Genomic DNA, 23,356 nt, shown 5'->3' on the forward strand with positions numbered 1-23,356 from the left:
CCTCTCAGGCTACCGCCCCCCATTTGGTAGAGAGCAGGAAACGGACTCCATACACCCACCCCGAGGCTAGGTCACTATAAAACACACGCAGCCTTCTGAACTGGATGAAGACCCAAGTGCCTCTGCACAGGAAGGGCTTGGGGCATTCCTGGCCTTAAATGCTGGTGAGCAGGAGGCACGAAATCTACCACTCACTGGTTTCTCAGACAAAAAAAAACACATTCCTTTCTCAAAGGGCAGATCTTTAGGCAGATGATTAGAAATGGCATGCACTTCCAGCAATGATGGGTGATTCAGCATCTCTGGCACTGTTGACCCCACCCAGGCCCTCCGTGTGGGTTAATAAACGATCTTCATGATAAAGCAGAGGGGAGGCACCTGGACGACGACGACTGTACATCGAATTCCCATTAGGAGGCCTGAGCCAAGCTGAGCACAGTGCTGGGCGCCCCTCCCCTCTCCCTCGGAGCAAACCACAGGGAGATGAATTTTAATGTCTACTAAGGCTTCAGATGGGATGACTTCTGCCTGTCTGAGCAGGAGGGCTCACGACAAACACCCTTAGCCCTGCGAGGAGTGGGAGAGGGCCAGAGTCCTGGCTCAGAGGTGCCCCGCCAGTGCTCGATGACCCAGCACCCCGTGCCCATCCCCTTCCATGCCACCTGGCTTCTGAGCATGAGGCCAGAGAATTGGACCAAGAGAGCTGCCGAGGTCAGGAGCCCAGGTGAAGTGCACAGGAAGGACAGGACAGCCAGGCGAGGAGCTGGACAGTGGATGACTCTGTCAGACCCTCCTCTGTCCTGGTGTAGGCATCCTGCCCCTGGGGCCTGGCCACCTGCCAGACCATGTGGACAGAGGAGTGAAAACACTACTTGTGGAGTCCCACTGACCTCACGTTCAGTCTTCTGCACCCCCTACTTAACGTGTGGCTTTGATAAGTCACTTCTGTGGGCCCTGGCCTTGTCCCCTGTGAAATGGATTCAAGAACGGCTCGCATGGGGCAGGTGCTAGCCAGCAGGTGAGCCAGCAAGGACTCACAGCCCGGCCGACCGACCAGAGCTGGGACCGGACCTGGGAGCTGTCTGGCTCTCTCCAAGCCTCGCTCTCCTCATCTGTGAAACAGAATGACGCCATTCCCAGTCCGAGAGGTGAGGAGCAAATGGGAGGGTGCCGGGCTCGCTCCGCTTGCTGCCTGGTGCATAGAAGACCTGCAAATGTGCCTTTTCAGCCACGTTCCTAATGCACTTACTGGAACTCCCCAGCCCCACCCCTGCCCCTGGCTGGGCCCCTTCTGTTCCATACCCATCTTTTCTCTCACAGCCATTTGAAAGGGGTTAGAGTTTAATATATTCAGAGCGGCTTCCATTTGTGCTTTGTGTGGAGCGGGCTTGTATAGCCCCAAGGCAGGGCCCTGTGAACCTGCTTTGTTCCCTCCACCCCACAGCAGAGAAGGGTGACTTCAGCTGCCTGCGAGGGGCCCAAGGGGCCTGGCAGGGCTTAGCAGGGGTGGCTATTGAAGAGGTGATGAATGGGTGGTCATTCAGGGTGTCTGGCCGCGCTGCCTCTCGGGGGAACCAAATAGCACAGCATGAAGTGAGTGCAGGGCTCTGACCAACTGGGGATGCTGATGGGTGGAAACAGGGCAGGGGGCTTCCAAAAGTGTGTCTGTCAATAACCAGCTTCTGGCCGGCGCCCGGGGGTGGAGGGGTGGCGGAGCATGCATGGACGGGCTTCCTGGGGGTGGGGACTGAGCCAGAGTGGCGACAGCCATCTTGCAGGGATCCCCGCGTCAGCAGGACAGAGGCTCCTGCACCTGTGGGAGGCGGCCCCAGCTGAGCACCCGGCCTTCTCACCCTGTGGGAATTCCTCTGCACATGTCCATCCCAGCTGGAGGCCTTCAAGGGACAGGCCTGGGGTGAAAAGAGATTGGAACAGCGGCAGTGTCCAACCTCAGCACTCTCTCCGGGGCCGGCTGGGGACATGCAGGTCTGAGCTGTGGATGCCTGCCATGGGAAGAGCCCACTTTGCAGGCCAGGGCCGAGGGACTAGCCAAGCAGACGTTTTGTAAAGCGTCCAGGGCCTGGTCTGCACCCAGCCAGGAGGGAGGGAGTGCTGATGACCATCTCTGTGGCTGCCACTCTTCCTAGCAGCCTGGGGGGGGGCGGGTAGAGGTGCAAGAGGCAGCCCCTTCCCGGGAGGGCACCCTGCGGCTCTGAGTGGCAAACAAGGCAGGAATGTACAGCAGTGACCCGAAATGGTTTTCCGTGCGGAATGACACACCTTTTCATGCCACACGTGTCTGTGGGTTCTCCACCCCAGATCCCGGGGCTCCTTCAAACATCCCCTAGAGCCGCATCACTCCTGTCCCAAAAGTTGGCCCACTGAGCAGCCAGCGGGCCAGGTCCCAGTGGCACTCACCTCCCCCGCCACAAAGAACAGAAGTGGCGCCTCCTCCTCTTTGGCTTTGTACTTGGCAATGATCTTCTCGGCTATTGGCTGGATCAGCTGCTTGGCTGCCTCAGACTCCCCATCATCCTCAGAATCTGTAATGGGGAGAGAGAGACACAAGAGGCACTGGTTTGTGGAGCAGATGGAGTGGCGCCCCCTGAGGGAGCTGGGTCCTGGGCCTGAAACGCCCATCTGGGCAGCCCCTGAATGGAAACCAGATTTCCCCTGGGACACAGGCCCCGCCTCCGGGGTACGGGAGGGTTGTGTCCGCGGCGCGTGCACACCACCACACTGGGCTCCTCCCCGAGTGTCATTAATACCCCAGGTGCCACGATTCTTTCCACCGAATTCTGCACAAACTGGCCTTAGAAGCTGAGCTTCCTCGAAGCCAGGACCTGAGGCCCTTGTAGTTTTTCTCTCAATCACAGAGCCACAGAATGACCTCGCATCTGATTTCCTACTGAAAATGGCAGAAGGGGTGGTGGCGGGGGGTTAGGACTGCAGTCCCGTCAGCAGCTTTGTGGCAGTGGGGTGACACCGGGACCCCTGGAAAGCCAACTTCACAGCTGGCCGGACTTGCCTGGGAGGGGATGGACTGCTTGATGGGTGCTCCAGAGCCCCCTTTAGTCATTTCTTGCCTCCAGTGAAAGAGCAGCATGGGGGCAGTCACACCCCGGGGCCCTGGGCATCACTCCTGCAGGACCCTGTAACCCAGAACAAGAGCAACTGCCCAGGCGTCAAAGCGGGGAAGGGGAGGCAGGCAGCAGGATTTTCACCCAGCAATGCCTCACTGCCCCAGGGGCCCGCAGCGTGCAGACGCGGCAGGACGTATTCCTGATCCACGTCTAACCCGTTCTGCAATGCTGGGAACTCGCTTTGCCTCTCTGGGACCTCTCTACCAACATCTACAGAGGGCCAGTGAGATGCAATTGTCCCCCAGTTCAGGACTGTTTCCCAGAGGCCCCGGGATGTGGGTGTGTGAGCCAGCGGCCAGCAGCAAAGCCCTGAGGACAAGGACTCCCCAAGGCCATCTTTCCCCAGGAGACCTCTGTTCTCTGAGCACAGGGACCAGCATGCAAGTCAGTTTGTGTAAGAATTCCCATGAGTCTGCATATTGGCGCCCCTCGTGGAGGCCCCCACACCCGATTTCCAGAGCACCTCCCTCACCAACCCCATCAGTCTAAGTGGGTATGGTGGCATCTCAGCCATGGTCCTAGAACCCCAAACTATTTTGAGCTGGAGCTGAGTAACACGTCCCAAGGCAGAAGGTGAGGTGGCCCTTGGCCAGTAGTCGCTCCGTTTGCAAAAGGAACAGGGGTCATCCCACAGGGCTGCAGGGAGCCTGGAGTGGACGTTCTGGTGTCTTCCTGCCCCGCAGAGCAGTCACCCACTGAGCAGAGAGCGGGCCGACTGAGAGGGGCACCGGCCACAGAGATGCTGCCCTGAGGCTGGGAGCGGGGGGCCTTTGCTCAAGGGGGCCTGGCCCCTGCAGCTGCTGTGCTCGCTGCCCGCCTCCTTCCAACAATGGGTCTGGTCGTGGGGGCCGGACTCCCGCCTGACCTATTCTTCCCAGCTGGCAGTCCAGGAAGGCAAGCACAGCGGCAGCTCCCAGAACCCCTCCCGCAGGGGCAGAGCCATGAATAAATCATTGGGGTCAAAAGCAAGGCTGCTGGGAGAGACAAAGGCCCAGGCTTGGCATTGTTGGTGACAGAAAGAAGCTGCAGGGACGGACATCCCCCCCTACACACATGAGGTCCGTGACGTCCAGCCCACCCTGGGGCTCCTGCCGGGCTTCCTACCTACAAACAGGACGAGGCAGGGGCCCTCGTTGAGCTGCACGGCGTTGGAGTCGGAGAGCTCCAGCACGGGCTTGGGGTGCCACGGGAACTCCCTGCAGTCCTCATCGTTCAGCACCTCCACACGCCCCTGCCGCGTGATCACCTCCCCGTGGGGGTCCAGCACGATGAGGGTGGGGATGCCTGCAAGGGAGAGAGAGCTCGCTTGAGAGTCGGGAGGTGCTGGGCCGGATTCCAGGCTCAGCCACTGAACAGCCACAGGATTCCCTTGCCACTTCTGCAGGGAAGTCGGCAACTCACTTCCCCTCTCCAGGCCTCAGCGTCCGGCAATGTGAATGCACGACAGTTCCCTCCTTCTCCCACTTTGTAAAGATCAACGAGGTGGTGCATTTAAAGAACTTAGCACAGGGTCTTGGCACATAGACGCACTTAGTAAATCCTCATGAGATCTCAAAGAAGCAGAAGACACCCCTGCCACCTGCAGGGGACCTAAAACCTAACCGATGTGGTGTGAAAACACCCTCCCAAGCCAGCACAGATCAACCCGGGCAGTGGGCGTCCGCACACAGGCAGGCCACCCCGCCAATGGGAGCAAAGGGGCCAGAAGAGGGGAGGAGCCTGGGGCAGGGGCTGCACACAACGGGACAGCTGGCTGCCGGTGAGCCTGCGACCCCACCCCCATCTCCAGCCCTGCAGCCTGGGGAGGTTCTAGTACCCGCTCTGAGGGGGACAGTCCCTGGACGGAGCACGCTGACTTTAGAGTCCGGGGCTGGAGTAAGAAATGCGACACAGAACTCTGGGCAACCCACACACATCCCCAACCATAAAGCTCCAAGTGAAAAACCAGAGAAAACTCCATCCTGGGTTACAGTGGCATTTGGGATTTCTACCTCCTTGCTCTTTGTACCCCATTGCCCGCTGTCTCTCCCCCAGCCAGGGTCCCCCCTACCAACCACAACCCTTAGCCACGGCTCTGCCCTTTTGGAGACACTTGTCTCTCCGCTGGAGCAGCTCCCCTCCCCCAACCCCCTCTGCCCCGCCCCCAACCAGCCACCTCTCCTCTGGAGCTGACCAGAGCTTTAATTTTATATGGGCCAGTGAAAGCCACAGCAATTTAATATTTATAGATTCCAAAGTATTCAGTGATAATTTGCTCCACTGACATTTCACTTCTCTGTGGGGGGGGCGGGGGAGGGGACAGGTGTCGAGGCACCAGGAAAATGGCTCTAGCGTTTTGTAACCTGGCGCGGCTGCTGGCGCAGCAGGCATGCAGTGGTGGGCCTGTCTTCAGAAGGACTTAAACAAGTCCATTATGTTCACACCTATTAGAAGGAAGTGGCTTGGCATGTCAGAGAACAGGTCCAGAGAGAAACGGGCTCCGGAGAACTGTCATTCCCACTGCATCATGTACAGACACGTGCAGCCGGGGCTCCTGGGGGCTTTTAGGACATTCTCAGGGCCGGCCAGGCCTCCTGAATTGTGTGTCACACAGAGCACAAGAGACTTGGGGCGTTTCCAGCCTCATCCTTAGAGCTGCATGCCAGCCTCCAGAGTCTGCGCTCCCCATCCCCGAGTATGCAGCCGGGCGCCGCGACAGGCCAGCCGGCTGTGGGCCAGTGCCTCCCGTCGCCATGCCCCATCTCAAATTTGCTTTGGCGAAGTCCTTTCATCAGAGCTGCTGTTCTTCCGACACTGGGCAAGTCCAAGCGCGGGGTTAAAGCGGGGCCTGCCCACAGCTACGATTAGACAGAGCAGTTGGCCTGTTTGTAGCCCAGACGAGGGATGCTGAGTTGGTCTGTGGAGGAAGAGCAGGCCGAGGACAGAGAAGGGAAGAAAAGCAAAACCTGCAGGCAAAGAAACCCACTTGGTTTCTGATGTGGCGCCTCAGTTTCTCCAAGGGACTCCTTTCTGAGGGGGCTTCTCGCTTACCATGGCTGCAGCCTCTCTGAAGTCCTTGCTGGTGGGGACCGGCAGCACAGGGACATGGAGCACCCAGCTGGCTGCTGAGGGGGCCTCAGCTGATTCCACCAAGGAACAGCACCCCTGGGCCTTGGCTCTCCCCAGCCCTTCCCCGCAGCTGCACAAAAGCAAAGTCCCCACCCGTATCCGTGCTCTGAGTGCCAAAGCCCACATCGAAGAGCCCAAGAGAACAAGGTGTGTGTGCCTGTGGTGCAGGAACAGAAAGCAAGTGGGTACAATAAGCCCAGTCAGGCAACAGCTTGGAGAAGCCCCTCTCGGGCACATGCCCTGGGCCAGGCCCCCTTGCCAGCACCCAGTCTTGGCTTGGCCTGGCCCTAGAGCCCTAAGTGTGTGTGCTTTTGTCCAGGGATGAGCCGCAGGAAGAACAGGAGCGCCGTGTCTCCGCACATCTGCCTGGTGCTGGCATGGCCACGCTACTTCCTTACTCCCCATAACAGACGGCCTCGGATGGCCAAGTCACCCACCTAAGGTCATCGGGCTGCAAGTGGCCACGTGGAGACAGGAGCCCTGGTCTGCCTGTTGTTTTTCAACCCGGCCAGTGCGGATGGGGGCTCTCGCAGTGGGGCAAGTAGGCGAGGGAAGGCCACCCGCATTCACAGCTTTCTGCACTTCCTCCTCTTCCTCCTCAAGGCCACGCGGAGGGAGGCTGGGGCTGCCACCCCTCTTCCCTCTCCTCCCTGCAGCAAGCATTCCCGCTCCCCTCCCTTGAAGCAGGTTCCCCAAAGCAGAGCCTTCTAAGGAGAAAATAGGGCAAAGCCTCTAATGGGAAACTGAAAGGGAATGGAACATTTCTAATCGATGCCTTTGTACAAAATAACTTCCACACCGGCGAGGGGCTTCTCTGAAGGGAATGCAAAGGGAGCATCTCATCTCTGCCTGAGCTTGTCGGCTCCCAGCTGCGATGGCCGGGATGGCTGACGCAAAGTACAGGGAGAATTCTAAGGAAGACCCAGGCCTCCCCAACTTAACTTCTTGGAACCTCATTTCCACAGCTGTCACAGGGGGGTGGAGACAGTCTCCTTCTCTTACTGGGTGTTTGTACAAGTACAAAATGCTGAAAGCAGAGTATCTGGTGTTCAGTGAGTACTCCATCAACACTAGCTCTTCTTTTAAAGAGGTTCATTATTATTAGTTTTGGTCATCCCTGGGTTATTTGGCTCATGGGAAGGCAGAGGTATAGAAGACTGGTGCCTTGGTCTAGTGAGAGAAACAGCAACCTCCGTGCTGGCTGGAGGAAGTTAGCTAAGGAAACAGAATGCAGAGACAATGTCAATGCCGCGGCGAGCATTCCGGGAACTGTGTGACGTCTACCACGCGTGGGGTTGGCGTTCTTTCACTCGCACCATCCCAAGCTTAATGCTCGGGGGAAGAACATAACATGCCCCTGCTCCTCGAGGTAGCTTCTGCCTCAAGCCCCCTGTCCTGGGGAGCTGGGCTGGACCACAAGCAGTGCCTAAGAGTCCCCTTCACAGTCTCCCTTGAAACCTGCAGAAGAAAGGGCAAGGCCGAAAAGCCTGCTCCCAATGGTTTCCTCCTGGGAGGAGCCTATCTGTGAATCTTTAAAACAGTCTCAAAGCCATGTGTCCTAAGCCTGTCCTACAGGTAGTGGGGGCGCTTTTCTGCTGCCGGGGAGGAGGTTTCGAAGGAGGTGGCAGTGGTGGGGCCTGCGGCCGGGAAGCGCCGTCATACAGCACTCTGGGCCACCGGACAGTAGCTGGGCAGGGCTGTCACCCCGAGGGCTTTCTTTCTCTGCTTCTAGATGGCCACAGGATCTGAGGGGGCTGGCAGTCGTTACGCAAAGACTGCTGGGAGCTGGAAGAGAAATGGAGGAAAAGCAGCCCCTCAGCAGGAAGAGCAGGGGAGGGTGCACGGCAGGGCAACATGCGTGATCCCAGTGTGGGGACTGGAGCAAGGTGGAAACGGTTTGTAATATATCGTTAGGTAGGAAGTAGAGAACATCCAGCGCTGTGTGTACAATTACAGCTCTGGGTAAGTATGTATGCATGTGGACAGAGACCAAAAGGGACTCAAAACAGGAAAAACAACTGTGGAGTAAGGCAGGAATGTGGGTGAGAGAGACTTTTCTTAAGCAGTGTTACGATAAATGTGTACTAGCTTAACCAAGTGGAGGGCAGTCGGGCGGGGACGCATACACAGCCACGCCTTGGCCACACCGCTTGCCACTTTCCCTTTGCACTCCCTGCTGGCTCCCCCAAACCAGCCCTTGCCTGGAGAGCTCAGGGAGGGAGAGGGCAGCTGGTCTGGGTGGCAAAACTCGGGAGAATTGCAAGGCAAGGTGCAGGGATGGCTCTGGCCTACTTGAACTTGGCCCACAAGCCCGTAAGCTGCTTGGACATGTGTCTGCGTCGGGAGGTACAAAGACATTTATGGCACCGTTCTTGTGATACAGAGAAACCAGACACAACCGAGTGTCCATCGACAGGGTAATAGCTACGTAAACTGTGGTCCAGTCGTGCAGTGAAACCCTTTTCGGCGCTGAAGAGAAATGAACCAGAGATCAGTATCAACAAGGAGAAATCTTGAACGTACAATGTTTAGTGAGAAAAGCAAGTTATAGAATGATATTACAGCATGTCAGCACTTAAGTATGCTTCTAAAAAACACACCTGGCACGACTATATATTATTCATGGATTCATACATATGCAGCAAAAATAAGAAAACCAATTATGAAGATACACATGAAACGGATGGTAGCATCTCCCCCGGGGCAAGGAGCAAAGCGCTACGGATGGGAAGCTCACCTTTGTCTGTGCTCACGCTCCCATCTGTTTAGATTTTAAAGACCTGAAGCGAAACGGTCACTTCTAGGTGGTGGCCACAAGGGTGCTTGTTCTTATTCTTTGTCCTTTCTTATTTTTTCTTTTTTATGTTCTCTCAATTAAACGAGACACCCCGAATGGGACACTGAGACAGTGCCCAGCCTGCCCTCCCTAGGCCCACGGGGCCAGCCCTTCAAACACTGAGATCAGTCTAGGAAACACACCGTCACTGGCCCCTCACCCTCCACAGATGGAAAAACACGATCTCCAGATGCTTTGTTTCTGTAGAAAATCAATAGGTTCTGCCTCAAATTCATTTTCTGACGGGGGCGGGAAAGAGAGTCAAGTTTGGGAAAGACAGAGGAGGATGGCCGGAATCGGAAGAGGAAGGAGGGAAAGGGAAGAGGAGAAGGAGAAAAATAAGGAGCAGGGAAAGAGGGTGACAGAGAAGCCAGAGAAGGAGATCCTGCAGCCCAGGGCCCTCATGCTGCCGCCCCCCGGGCAGCCAGGCTGGAAGCACCATCCTGCTCCAGGGCTCTTCTCGTGGAGGTGGGGTCTGTGCATCTGTCCCTCTGTCCACTCTGTCCCCTACACAGCCCTTAGGCTGTCTGCCCTCCCCAAAGGTCGGGGTCAGCAGAGGGGAGGGGATGAACAAAACGCTAGGGTCCCCAACCCAGGAGAGAAGGGGTGCTAAGCCTCCCTGCAAAGAATACGGTGTTCTGTGATAGCCAGGATTAGACAATTGCTAATGGGATTTGCCTTTTGCCAAGTGTGTCTAAACCCTTTTCTTAGAAAGGCATTTTTAAACAGCTTATAGGGCTGCAAACTCCCCAGTCTGCATAAAGCTATGGGAGTAGGGAGGCCGGGGGCTCAGAGTAAAAGGGCCGCTCCCGTGGGACAAAGAAAGGCCAGGGCCTCGGTGAGCCCAGGTGGCCCGGTGAAGCTGCTGGATGGGCACCTCAAAACAAGGCATCTTATGCAAGGCGTCCTTCAGGATGCTGGGTGGTGCTCGGAATCCGGCGATGCTCTGGGTCCAGCTTCCAGGATGCTCAGGAGGATCCCGGGTCCTTTCCGCATTACCCATTTTCATCAGAGTTTGTCGGGATAACACAGGGAAGCTCTATCCTCAGGTGCCTCAGTACACAAAGTAACCATGAGGTCAGGTTACTTGCTCGCTGTAAGGCATGGGCCAGGTGGAGGTGGCTCAGCTCGGGTGTGGGCAGGGGAAGGTACCTGGTGTGGCTGTGAAAGCACCTTCATCAGAAGCCTTCAGGAGGAATCGCGGAGCCCGGGGCACACAGAGAGCCAACCAGGGAGCGTGAGCTCTCCCAGACACAGTCCGGCAGGATATGCTGAAGACTGGATCCTCAAAACAGCAAGAACCCTCTACTGACCCTGCATACGTGTGGAGCGTGTATACACGGGGATATTGTAATATAATAAGAAATACACAACTGGTCTTCATCCCTAGTTCCTGGCTTCAAGCTCCCAAAACCCTTGTAATTTCCTGAGAGGAAGGGGTGAGAGGTACCTCCTGTTATAATATTTGATCTTTCAACATTTGATCTCAGATCCTGACACAAGAGCTTCTAAGACCCTTGGAATCTGGGAGTGATAAGTGTCTTTGTATGTTAGTGAGATGACCGGTGGCTGGGGGCCCCTAAATAGCTTCAGAAGGTGGGGGCTGGTGGCCAGAAAGGCCTGATTAGAAGGTTGGAACTTCCAGCTGGCCCCCCTGACCTCTGCCCTCTGGAGAAGGGAGAGAAGGACTGGAGGTTGAACTAATCACTATGGCCAGTGATTTAATCAATTCTATCTTTGTAATGGAATCTCCAGAAAGATCCCTAACTGGTGGGGGCAGAGAGCCTCAGGGTGGTGAACACGTGGAGATGCTGGGAGGGTGGTGTGCCCAGAGGACATGGGGACTCTGTGCCCCTTCCCACACACCTCGGCATCAGCTCCATCTGGCTCTTTCTGGCTTGTAGCCTTTACGATAAACTGATAATAGTAAATAAACTGCTTTTCTGAGTTCTGTGGGCCATTCCAGCAAAGTACTGAACCCAAGGAGGGGGTCATGGGAACCCCTGATTTATGGCCAGTTGGTCAGAAGCATGGGAGGCCTGGACTTATGATTAATGTCTAAAGTGTGGGGGTTCTGGTGGGACTGAGTGCTAGATCTGTGGGATCCAACACTCACTCCATGTAGATGGTGTCAGAATTCAGTTGACTTGTAGGACACCCAGGTGGTGTCAGAGAACCCAGGAGGTGAGTGTCGGGGGGAGAAACCCTCACACACATTTGGTGTCAGAAGTGTTGTGAGTAGGGGCACCTGGCTGGGTCGGCTGGTGGAGGGTGCAACTCTTTTTATTTTAATATAGATTTTTAAAAATTTTATTTATTAGAGGGAGCGAGAGAGTGAACGAGCAGGGGGAGCGACAGAGGGAGAGGGAGAGACTCCCAAGCAGACTCTGCGCCGAGCACAGAGCCCAATGCAGGGCTCAATCTCACTACCTGAGCCAAAATCAAGAGTTAACTAACTGAGCCACCCAGGTGCTCTGTGTGCAACTCTTGATCTCAGGGTTGTAAGTTTGAGTCCCACATTAGGTGGAGATTACTTACAAATAAAATCTTAAAAAAAAAAAAAAAAGTGCTGTGAATAAAAAAGAGCCCAGAATATCCAGACATACATATAAACACATCTGCTGAATGACTTTGGAAGTTGTAACCACAGAGTCACACAAAACTCAGAAATACTCTGAATTCAATCAAAAATAATTTTCAGAGTTCCATGATGCTATGATGAGTGTAGAAGAATAGACAGTTCCATCAAGGTCAAAGGTATCAGAGCTGGACTTTACATATCCTCAGATGCAAACAAAAGCAAAATCCAACCAAGGGACGGTACAGCCCGGCAAGGAGCGACCCGCTTCCAAGACTCGAGAGAAGCATTCAGAAATGCTACCACACCAGGGACGTGAACTACAAAGGGCTCCAAAGGCGAAGACCGTCCTAGGTGGAGGGCGAGGAGCCCGGATGCTGGACCCATGCAACCTCAGTGAGCCAGGAAGAGACTTCCTGCCGCTCGGGTGCCGGGCCCGGGCACCCCACTATGCCCCCTGCTTCCCTGGGCCGCTTCCATCCCAGCTGGGGCACATGGCTCAAAGCCACGGTAGATGCCCAAGATACGGTGCCTGAAGCAAAGCCTGAATGAACAAGAAAGGAAAGAAAGGAACGAGGAAAGGAAGGAAAAGAACTCCTGGCTTGGCACCTACACGTCCCCACTCCTTGTCTTAAAGGAGCAGCCAATCCACGAGAAAAGAGTCAGCCTTTGGAACTACACATGGGAACGGGATACATGGCAAGAGACTGCACAAGCATGGGAGTCTGCAAGAGGACGGTTTGCTCCAGGAGGGAAGGCCCTGGGCACGCAGGCCAGGAGAGATGGCAGGGCTGGGGAGGGGAGGGTGTGGACAGGGGAGCAGTAAGAAATGGGGCTGCAAAGGTGTTTGAGACCAGACTGCAGAGAGCCTTGGAAGCCAGGCCACAGCCATGAGGGCTTCTAGGCAGGGGATGAATCCCACTATCGGAGTCGATCTTCTGGAAGGTTCACTGGGAGCTGCTCTGCCATGTTGGTGCATCCAGCACACCGGGATGAAGGAGGACTACACGGTGCAGAGGAATGGAGGTGTTCTAGCTGTAATGGAATCCTCAGAAAACAGGGAGAAGAGCCTGGGACAAGCCTCCGTGAAGGAGATGTGGAAGGAGAAATCCAAGAAACAGCAGGGCAGGAAATAGCCAGCAGACGGGGTGATGTGGAAGGAGAGGGGGAAGGGAAAAGGATTTTAGGGGTAGCCCCAAGTGTCCAAAAACAAAAGCAAATGAAGCAAGAGGAGACTAGGGAGGTCACTGATTGCCAATATCCCTATTCATTCCCGTGAGACCTCATCCAGTTTTAGACTTGGTCTACGGGGCGACTGGAGAATGCCAGATTTATATCTCAAGGCCCATCTCCCTCCCAGTTCCAGACCACTGAATCCATACCACCACTTGAGTGTCTAATGGGCATCTCAGACGCAACATGGTCACAATTAAGCTACTGTTCAACTGAATTCCGTATGGCTGCTGCCCACATGCCCCCCATCCAGCGCACGCAGCTCTCCCAGCTCCGCTAATGGGGACTGCCTCCTTCCAGCTGCTTGGGCAGGAAGCCGTGGAGCTGTCTCTGACTCTTCCTTTACTCTACATCCCCCATCAGATCTGTCAAACTCTAAGACTCGACCCCAAATTCTGTCAAGAACCAGCCATGTCTTGCCACCCCCACTGCCACTCTCCCTCCCCGAGCACCGCCATCTTGCCCCTGGATGACTACAACCACATCCCAATGCCTCTCCCCGCTTCTCAGCATAGCAACCAGTGGGACCCTGCCATTAGCTTACGGGATTCCTCTGCCCAAACCCCCCAGTGCTGGCCCATTTCACTCGGTGGGCAAGCTGAAATTTTATTAACAAAGACCCTCTCTAGTCTTAACCCCCCCAAATTCCCCATTGCTCATTCTGCTCCAGGTACACCGTTCCATACACATGTCAGGCATACTTCCGCCCCAGAGCCTTCACGCTGGCTGTTCGCTCTGCCTGGAACACTCTTCTCTCCCAGAGAACCACCAGGTGCAATCTTTCATCATCTTCTCCGTGGAGCCGGCCCTGGCCACCCTATTTAAAACTGTGATCCACACCTTGTCCTCCCAATGCCTTTACCTTGCTCTATTTTTTACCCACAACACTCATAACTCAATACACCATGCACTTCATTTTTTAAAATTGTATTTACTGCCTGTCTCTGCAAGAATGTAAGCTCCATGAGGTCAGGAGCCTTTGCTTTTTTAGTTCACGAATGGATAAGCATCTGGCATCTTATATGCACATCACCACATTTTGCTAAGTTAAACATGAACAGGAGGTGCCAGCTGATGTTTGGGAAAAAGAGAGAGGAATGGTAGCTGTTAGGGATGGAATGTGGTACCCCCAAATTCATATTTGAAGTCCTAACCCCCAGTGTATTTGGGGATGGACCTGTGAGGAGGTGATAAAGGTTAAGGAGGTCATAATAGATAGGGCTAGTGTCCTTATAACAAGAGGAAGAGACACCAGACCGCTCTCTCCACCATGTGAGGACACAGCAAGCAGGTGGCCATCTCCGAGCCAGAAAGCGAGCCCTCACTAGGAATTGAATCAGTCAGCACCCTGATTTTGGACGTCCCATCCTCATTTCTCTGTGAGAAATCAGTTTCAACTATTTAAAAGCCACGGTGTCCATTATGGCGGCCCGAGCAGACTGAGACAGTAGCTTTTATGGCGAAGAGAGACCTGAGCATTCCACGGAGGACAAGGAACTCAGACAGAGAGACGAGGAGGCAAAAATGGGAAGAAAAAATGGAAGAGGCAAGAGCAAGACTCTAGAAGAACAAAGGCAGGATCTCAGAAAGGCTGGATGATATTTCTTCTAACAAGAAAGAAGAAAGGGGATGGGGGAGGGGCGCCTGGGTGGCTCAGTCAGTTAAGCGTCTGCCTTCAGCTCGGGTCATGATCCCGGGGTCCTGGGATCGAGCCCCACATCGGGCTCCCTGCTCATCGGAGAGACTGCTTCTCCCTCTCCCTCCCACTCTGCCTACTTGTGCTCTCTATCTCTCTGTCAAATAAATAAATAAAATCTTAAAAAAAAAAAAGAAAGAAAAAAGAAAAGGGATGGGGGAGACACCCAGACATTCGGAGTTATGAACTCGACGGTGTCGCAGAGATGTTCCCTGGCAGAGAGGAGGGAAATGGGGAATTGAGGAGAGACTGTACCATGGGAGACACCAGCAGGGAGGAGGGGGACTGCCATGGAGCTCAGCCTGTGGTCCCTGGGTGAGCCCCGGCCGGCCCCTGCCCCACACCCTCATTGCTCTGCTCCAGCCCCTGCAACAGGCTGTGCATCTTCTCTGCCTGCTGTTTGGGTAGTCGGAGGTCGCGGGATGTTTTATCGCACACCTTTATTGCACTTCGCTTTACTGCGCTTCAGAGATAATGCGTTTTTTACAAAGTGAAGGTTAGTGGCCATCCTGCTCAAGCACGTCTATCGGTGCCATTTTTCTAACAGTGTTTGCCCACTTCACGCCTCTCTGTCAACATTTCAGTAATTCTTGCGGTATTTTAAGCTTTCTCATCAGCATTATATTTGTCACAGTAATCTGTTATCAGTGATCAGTAACTTGCTGAAAGCTCGCATGACAGGTTAGTATTTTCTGGCAATAAACTATTTTTTAATTAAAGCATGTACGTTGTTTTTTAGACATAATGCTGTTGCACACTTACTAGACTACAGGATAGAGCAACGATTTTATCACATGGTGTTGATCACATGGTGAGGATTAATTAAGACATATGAAAATGGAACCACATTTGGCACATAATAAACAATAAAAAAAAGAATCACACTATAGTGTAAACATAACTTTTATATGCACCGAAAAACCCCCAAAGTAATCTGACTGGCTTTATTGAGGTATCACTTTACTACAGGGGTGTAGACGCGAACCTGCGTCTCTGAGGAGTGTCTGTGCTTGTAAGAACTTGTACTTGCAGCTGGCTGGTAAGATCAACATAGACTGCTGCATGGGAGCTTACCAACAACATGTACTTCCAACAGAAACCAGGACCCTAATGCACATGGAACCCGCAGGATGCCATGAGCAGAAGATCGTAAGTGACCCTGTGAGGCTGGAGGGAGGCAGAGGCGGGGAGATGGGCCCCAGGCTGCAGAAGCCATGTGGGCCACGTGTCCCTCTCCCCACAGGTAGGCCCGTCACAAACCCCGGCGTGAGGCCTGGTCACAGTGGGTGCTCACTGTGTCCATCAGAAGTTTCAGTGGACAATCTGCCTCTGGGATTTCTCTTCCAGTCTAGATTAAGTGTCACTATGGCACTGGTCACAACTTTAATCAAAAATTTCAAAAGGCTGCAAAGTGCAAAGGGTCAAGTTCGAGGAGACATGGGGCATGGTGCTAGAGACTCGCTAAGAGGTGGCATCATTTTTTTTTTTTTTTTAAGATTTATTTATTTGACAGAGAGAGACACAGCGAGGGAGGGAACACAAGCAGGGGGAGTGGGAGAGGGAGAAGCAGGCTTCCCGCAGAGCAGGGAGCCTGATGCGGGGCTCGATCTGAGGACCCCGGGATCATGACCTGAGCCGAAGGCAGAAGCTTAACGACTGAGCCACCCAGGCGCCCCTAAGAGGTGGCATCATTGACCTTACTGCCCATTCTGCCCTACACTACACCACAGGCGTCCTATTCTGACCTTTGCCCTAGACCCTCCCTATCTAAATCCCATCCCCTCGGTAAGGCTCTGCTCCAGAGCCACCTCTTCTAGGAAGCCTTCCTGGTTCAATAGCTCCAAGCCAGAGTCTCATCAGAACTCAGATTATTCCACTGCATGGCCCTTCATTGGGTGCTGCCTTGAGAAGGATCCCGTGCTGCTCTCTACACTCTCACTTCACTGTGCTTAGTGCATCTCTGGCTTGATGGGGCCAGAGGCAGGCAGGTCAAGGTCAGCATGCAATGCCTGCAAGGCTGCCTGCAGGAATGAGTCCTAAGGTTTAGCTCAAGAGGTCAGCGATCAAGGAAGCGGTCAGCACAAACACTGTGCCAGGGAGACTATAAACCTGAGAGCCAGGCAGCAGGAGCTGGGGGCTAGGAGAGCAGACAGGCCCGCCCCGATGAGAGACTAGCGCAGATGGCAGGGCCTGTGTGCCACGGAGCCAGCAAACCAGCCGCAGCGGGGCTGGCCTGAGGCAGAGAATGCTCGCTGGCGGGAGCTGGGTTCGCCCAAACCGCACATTCTTTCACTGCGCCTGGCTGGTTGCTGCTTGCCTGCACACAGGGCCCCTCCAGGGCGGCTTGCTGATCCTCAACTGAGGGCCCGTTGCAGTCGCGACCACATGCGTCCTTCTCATCCCCACACCGCCAGGGCCTTAAGGGATGGTGCCAAATCAGCGTGTCTCCGAGCACTCCCCATTCTCCTCCTCCTCAGGGGTGGTCAGCCACTTTCCGGCTACCTGGGCCACACCTAACCACCGCGGTGACTCCGTCCAGAATGTTTTATAGGCTGGCAGCTGGGGAATCTGAGAGTTCCCTTCTCTGCGGGCTGAAGGCAGGCAGAAAATGATCCATTAATTTTTCTGTGCCCTGCCCAACAGTTTACAGGACACCCTCCAGCCCTAGTAGTGTATCCACAACTTGTGCTGAATCTTACAGAGCTTGTGATCCCTCCTTCTGAGACTGCTCTTCTGTGCCATACCTGCATCACGCTGGTATCGTGCCATCCAGGAAAGGGCTCTACCTCGGGGAGGAAAGATTCTGCTCATTGATGGCACGGGCTCAGAAAGAATGTGCCTCTGCCTGGAGTGGCCCTGTGGTGGGGCAGGGTGGCCACGTGAGGCCCAGCACTTGCTCCGCCCTCTGGGACAAGTGGTAGTCTTCTAAGCCCTCATACAAAACGGCACCTACTGGACCAACGCTTTCTAGATCCTCAAGACATCGTCATACTCTGTTCTCGAAATATCTGCCAATGTAAATCTCCTCCTGTCCACTCAAGGGCTGCACTGGGCTACTCTTCTGGTTTCTTATTTCCCACAGAGCTCAGTGCATGGGCTTGGTGGTTAGCGGGAGCTCAAGAAATAGATTCCTATGCATTTAAATCTACTCTACCTTTCTTCCAAAAAGGATTGGAGGCTGCTTAAAAAGTGTGTGATATAATCCAATAAAAACAGATGAAAATATCCTCCTGAAGGGAAAACAGAGAAGAGTAAATGAAGCTAAGTCCAAGGGCATGCAACAGAAAAGGTGAGTCTTGCAAAGTTCCTAAAGGTGGTTACAAATTCAGCTCTGGGTTTTCTAGGGGCTAAAGGGGAAAAAAAAATGTGGTCCATAACGAAAGTCAACATATACAAAAGATGAAAGAAAAAAACTAAAAATAAAACTCTACCACTTGCTTAAGAGAAGTTCAGCTTCTCCTGGGCACTATAGGATAATTTCCTGAGCATAAATTCCTATAAGTGGGTTCTGTAGATTTTTAAAGGCCTTTGATGTATATTGCCAATTGCTCTACTGAAAGGTTGTCCTGATTTACATTTTTACTAGTAGTCTGCTCTCTTCCCTACACTGCGGATTATCTTTTAAGGGGGATGGTGGGGGTGGTGGGCATTCTTTGCAAATAAAATAGATACAAATTCAGTGTTTTTATCTGTAAATCATGGAAGTAAATTATGCTGAATATTTTTCACATCATATCAATGCACTGGATGAATTGCCTACCTCATATCCTATACATACTTTTTACTAAATTATCTCTTTTTTTTTTAAAGATTTTTTTTTTTAAGATTTTTATTTTTTTATTTATTTGAGACAGAGAGAATGAGAGACAGAGAGCATGAGAGGGAGGAGGGTCAGAGGGAGAAGCAGACTCCCTGCCGAGCAGGGAGCCCTATGCGGGACTCGATCCTGGGACTCCAGGATCATGACCTGAGCCGAAGGCATTCGCTTAACCAACTGAGCCACCCAGGCGCCCTAAAGATTTTATTTTTTATTCAACAGAGAGAGACACAGCGAGAGAGGGAACACAAGCAGGGGGAGTGGGAGAGGGAGAAGCAGGTTTTCCGCCGAGCAGGGAGCCCGATGTGGGGCTCTACCCAGGACCCTGGGATCATGACCTGAACTGAAGGCAGACGCTTAACGACTGAGCCACCCAGGCGCCCCTAAATTATCTCTCTCTTTTTTTAAAGATTTTATTTATTCATTTGACCGAGAGAGAGAGCACAAGCAGGGGGAGTGGCAAAGGGAGAGGGAGAAGCAGACTCCCTGCTGAGCAGGGAGCCTGATGCAGGGCTCGATCCCAGGACTCTGGGATCACAACCTGAGCCAAAGGTAGATACTTAACCAACTGAGCCACCCAGGTATCCAATTCTCTCTCTCTTTTTTAAAGATTTTATTTATTTTGTCAGAGAGAGAGACACACAGCGAGAGAGGGAACACAAGCGGGGGGGGGGGGGGGAAGGGAAAAGCAGGCTTCCCGCCGAGCAGAGAGCCCAGATGTGGGGCTTGATCCCAGGACCCTGGGATCATGACCTGAGCTGAAGGCAGATGCTTAACAACTGAGCCACCCAGGCGCCCCTCTTTTTTTTTTCTCCCTAAGGAGATCTCTTTTTCTATGAAAGATATTATTTGCCGTACATATTATTAATATTGTTGGTTGCCTTTGTTTAAGCTTTTTGACATCCAAAAGTTATCTTTTTTATTGTAAAATGAAATTTCCTCCCTTTTCCCCCCAAGTTAATCAGATATTTATTAAGGCCCAACACTGAAGCCTCTCCATTTTACGGAGAAAAGAGAGGATAAGTAACTAGTTCAAGATCACTCAGCGGGAGGTAAGGACAGGACTGAGTTGTTGGTAGCCTAGACTAGAGAGGTGGTATCAATGAGGGTGGAATAAGAAACAGGCAACAATGTCCCAGGCTTGGTAGAGGTAGGACAGTTGACATTCTTCTTGGATCGTACCTCTAAGATGCCTCCCCAGTCATCTGTGAGGGTATGCTCCAAGGCCCAAGCATGTCTCAGAGTCACATTTTGTGCATATTTGTGTGTGAATATGCGCATGCGCACAGACATGTACAGAAGCTGGTAGAGGGGTGCAGAAGCCAGAACATGATTGAAGGGCCTTTGTTAGGAGCGTCAGAGGAAGACACACATCAAAGACAACTACTGGTGTGTATGGTGAATAGGGAATAGAGAAAACTCAGGAATGTCTCTGTATTGCTGCAAGGACCAAGATGAGAAATCTATGGTCCTCAGAAGAAGCAGGGCACAGCTGTGTGTAAACATGGACACTGACGGGCAGCAAAATCTAGGTAATGCTAAGGCAAGATCTGGAACTAGCCAGCCTACCAGTGGGTCTCACCTCGAGCCCCTCCAAGAACTTCTAGTCACAACCCAGGGACTGAGGCTGAGGGACATTCACACTGGCTGGCTACACCCCTTTTCCACTATGCAGTTACAATAGATTGTCACGGGACACCTTGGTGGCTCAGTCAGTTAAGCTTTTACCTTCGGCTCAGGTCATGATCCCAGGGTCCTGGGATCGAATCCCACACTGGGCTCCCTGCTCAGCGGGAGCCTGCTTCTCCCACTGCCTGCCACTCCCCCTGCTTGTGCTCACTCGCTCTCTCTCTGACAGATAAATAAATAAAATCTGAGGAAAAAAACAAGACTGTCACATCTCCTTTAAGTGACACACAGAGTTACTTCTGGGGTGAAGATTAGAATCCTAGGAGGAAGAAGGTGTGTTTTTTAAATGAACAAAGAGGACCAAGGAAAACATTTAAAACCCTCGAGCCCTGTCCTTTCCCTGTCATACTCTTTGATAGCAGAGGACCCTTGCTAGGGCCAAAGCCAGGTCTCTTCTGTCACATCCCAGCCCTCATTCCCAGCAGCCCTACACTGGCAGGGCCTTTGTTTCTTCTGCCGATAACATTCTTTCCTCTCCATTTTACTAAAGCAACTCCTATGGTTTCCAGATCTCAGTTTGAGCCTAACATTCTTATCTTCCCAACCAATCCGGATTCCCTGTTACAGGCCCTCCTAGCACTGGGGACACCTTCCTTCAGAGCACTCACAATTGCAACTTACACTTCTTTGTACAATGGACTGATGGGGTGTGAGCCTCCCTTCTAGGACTGTAAGCTCCCTGAGGGTAGGGATTGAGTCTGTTTTTACTCAAGACTATATCTCCCCTGCCTGGAAGAACAGACATCCTCTAGTCAGCTCTCAGTAAATACTTGTTGAATGAAGGAATAAATGAATTCAGAAACCTTAAGTTTAACTTATCCTCACAAAGGGGCAATTTAACCCTCTGTTCAGTACCACTGGCCAAAGGTCACTCCTGATACTCATCTCAACAGATGCTGCTCCTACGTCAAGGCACGCATGTTTTAAGGCTCTGTAAAAACAGAGTGCTAGAAGGAAATAAGCCTGTGACATCTTCTTTAAGTTATTCAACCCGGTACCCTTCCTTCTGGACCAGTAAACAATTCTTATCTATCACTCAGCTTTTGTTGGGGAAGGGAACTGATTTCATCGGTTTCCTTAATAGGAGGTGTGAGCCTCCAAAATTCTTGAAGGGTTAACAGACCTAGCTTATTAATACCCAAAGAGTGGTCCCTGGGCCACCAGCGTCACTTGGGGGCTTGCTAGAGAGGGAGGATCTCAGCCCCACTCCTAGCCAGACCCCGGGAATCTGAATCTGCATTTTCACAAGATCCCTAGAGGACTCTTACGTGCATTTGAAATGGAGAAGCACTGATTTAAAATTAACTGTTCATTTTTTTGAAACCTTAGTTCCAAACAAAGCCATGTGCTTTAAATGATGAAGAAAAAGCTTAAAGAACCTGATGAGTCCCCCCTAAGCTGTGGAATTTGGGCAAAATTTTGATTTGTCTTTTTTTTTTTTCTTCCTACTCCCTATAATATAAGAAGCACTGAGAACTCAAATATTAGCTGTGTCTGCCTAGGGCTAACCAGGATCTGGTACTACTGCTACAAAGGAAATGAGTTTAATCCTTTTTTAAAAATTGAGACATAATTGACATATAAGAATGCATTTAATTCTTAATAGGTCAGTTAAGTGCTTTACCAAGAGAAAACCTGGCTGGGTGAAAGCTGGGAAGAAGGTATTCACATAATAGAGAATAAAAACACAGTTTTTCGACAGATGTTGGCGAGGATGCGGAGATAGGGGAACCCTCCTACCCTGCTGCAGGGAATGCAAGCTGGCGCAGTCACTCTGGAAAACAGTATGGAGGTTCCTCAAAAAGTTGAAAATAGAGCTACCGTATGACCCAGCGATTGCACTACTGGGTATTTACCCCAAAGATACAAAAGTAGGGATCCAAAAGGGTACGTGCACCCCGATGTTTATAGCAGCAATGTCCACAATAGCCAAACTATGGAAAGAGCCAAGATGTCCATCAACAGATGAACGGATAAAGAAGAGGTGGTATATATATACAATGGAATATTATGCAGCCATGAAAAAAAAAAGAAATCTTGCCATTTGCAATGATGTGAACAGAACTAGAGGGTATCATGCTAGGCGAAATAAGTCAATCAGAGAAAGACAAATATCATATGATCTCACTGATATGAGGAATTCTTTTATTTATTTTTTTTAAATATTTGCTTTTTTTTTTCTTAAGATTTTATTTATTTATTTGACAGAGACACAGCGAGAGAGGAAACACAAGCAGGGGGAGTGGGAGAGGGAGAAGCAGGCCTCCCACGGAGCAGGGAGCCCGATGCGGGGCTCGATCCCAGGACCCTGGGACCATGACCTGAGCCGAAGGCAGACGCTTAACGACTGAGCCACCCAGGTGCCCCTGATATGAGGAATTCTTAATCTCAAGAAACAAACTGAGGGTTGCTGGAGTGGTGGGGGGGTGGGAGGGATGGGGTGCTTGGGTGATGGACATTGGGGAGGTTATGTACTACGGTGAGCGCTGTGAATTGTGTAAGACTCATGAATCACAGACCTGTACCTCTGAAACAAATAATATATGTTTAAAAAAAAAAAGATAGTAGGAAGGGAAAAATGAAGGGGGGCAAATCAGAGGGGGAGACGAACCATGAGAGACTATGGACTCTGAGAAACAAACTGAGGGTTTTGGGGGGGGGGATGGGTTAGCCCGGTGATGGGTATTAAGGAGGGCACGTACTGCATGGAGCACTGGGTATTATTCGCAAACAATTAATCATGGAACACTACATCAAAAACTCATGGTGTAATGAATGGTGACTAACATAACAAAATAAAATTTTTAAAAAAATGGTAAAATAAAAAAACACACAGTTTGTCTCACTTAATAATCATTATTTCCAGAAAACACCATGATTAGTACTTTAAGTCCAAGTTTTCAACACTCTCAGGAAATTAGTCTTCTCACCTACAAGTCCTAGCCACTCAGCCCTCACTATTATGCTTCAAGAACCAGGAAATGCTTTATAGACCTTATCCTATGAATGATCCCAGAGACTCTTTGTGGCAGGGATTTATCATGCCCATTTACGGATGAGTAAACTGAGGCTCACAATCTGACCGATGGAACCAAAGACCATTCCTAGCTCTGTGTGACAGGTGAACCCTCCGGACAGGGTTTTGGCCAAGTCATTTGGGAGCATGTGCTCACTCCACGGCCCAACTGCATCAGAGCACACGAGGTCAGGTGGTGAGAAGTGGCTGTTTCACCTGGATGAGTACTTTTTTTTTTTT

General features: G+C 52.1%; 1 protein-coding gene and 1 long non-coding RNA gene across 2 annotated transcripts in view; one reads left to right on the forward strand and one right to left on the reverse strand.

Moving 5' to 3' along the window:
• NXN (nucleoredoxin) overlaps positions 1-23,356 on the reverse strand; it is a 155,642-nt gene that overhangs the window by 3,345 nt on the left and 128,941 nt on the right. Inside the window, exons 6-7 of the mRNA XM_045889567.3 lie at positions 4,248-4,427; positions 2,419-2,543 (exon numbers count right to left, since the gene is read on the reverse strand). Coding sequence (XP_045745523.1) covers positions 2,419-2,543; positions 4,248-4,427 — 305 coding nt within the window. The remainder of the gene's footprint in view (positions 1-2,418; positions 2,544-4,247; positions 4,428-23,356) is intronic.
• Positions 963-22,434, forward strand: LOC135363008 (uncharacterized). Its single transcript, XR_010408676.1, has 4 exons — positions 963-1,148; positions 15,691-15,743; positions 17,764-17,883; positions 22,309-22,434. It is a non-coding gene; the product is annotated as an uncharacterized LOC135363008 (long non-coding RNA).

Source organism: Mirounga angustirostris, unplaced genomic scaffold (assembly GCF_029215605.1).
Source record: "Mirounga angustirostris isolate CCGP_5_RB_7025 unplaced genomic scaffold, mMirAng1.0.hap1 SCAF_17, whole genome shotgun sequence".
NCBI lineage: Eukaryota > Metazoa > Chordata > Mammalia > Carnivora > Phocidae > Mirounga > Mirounga angustirostris.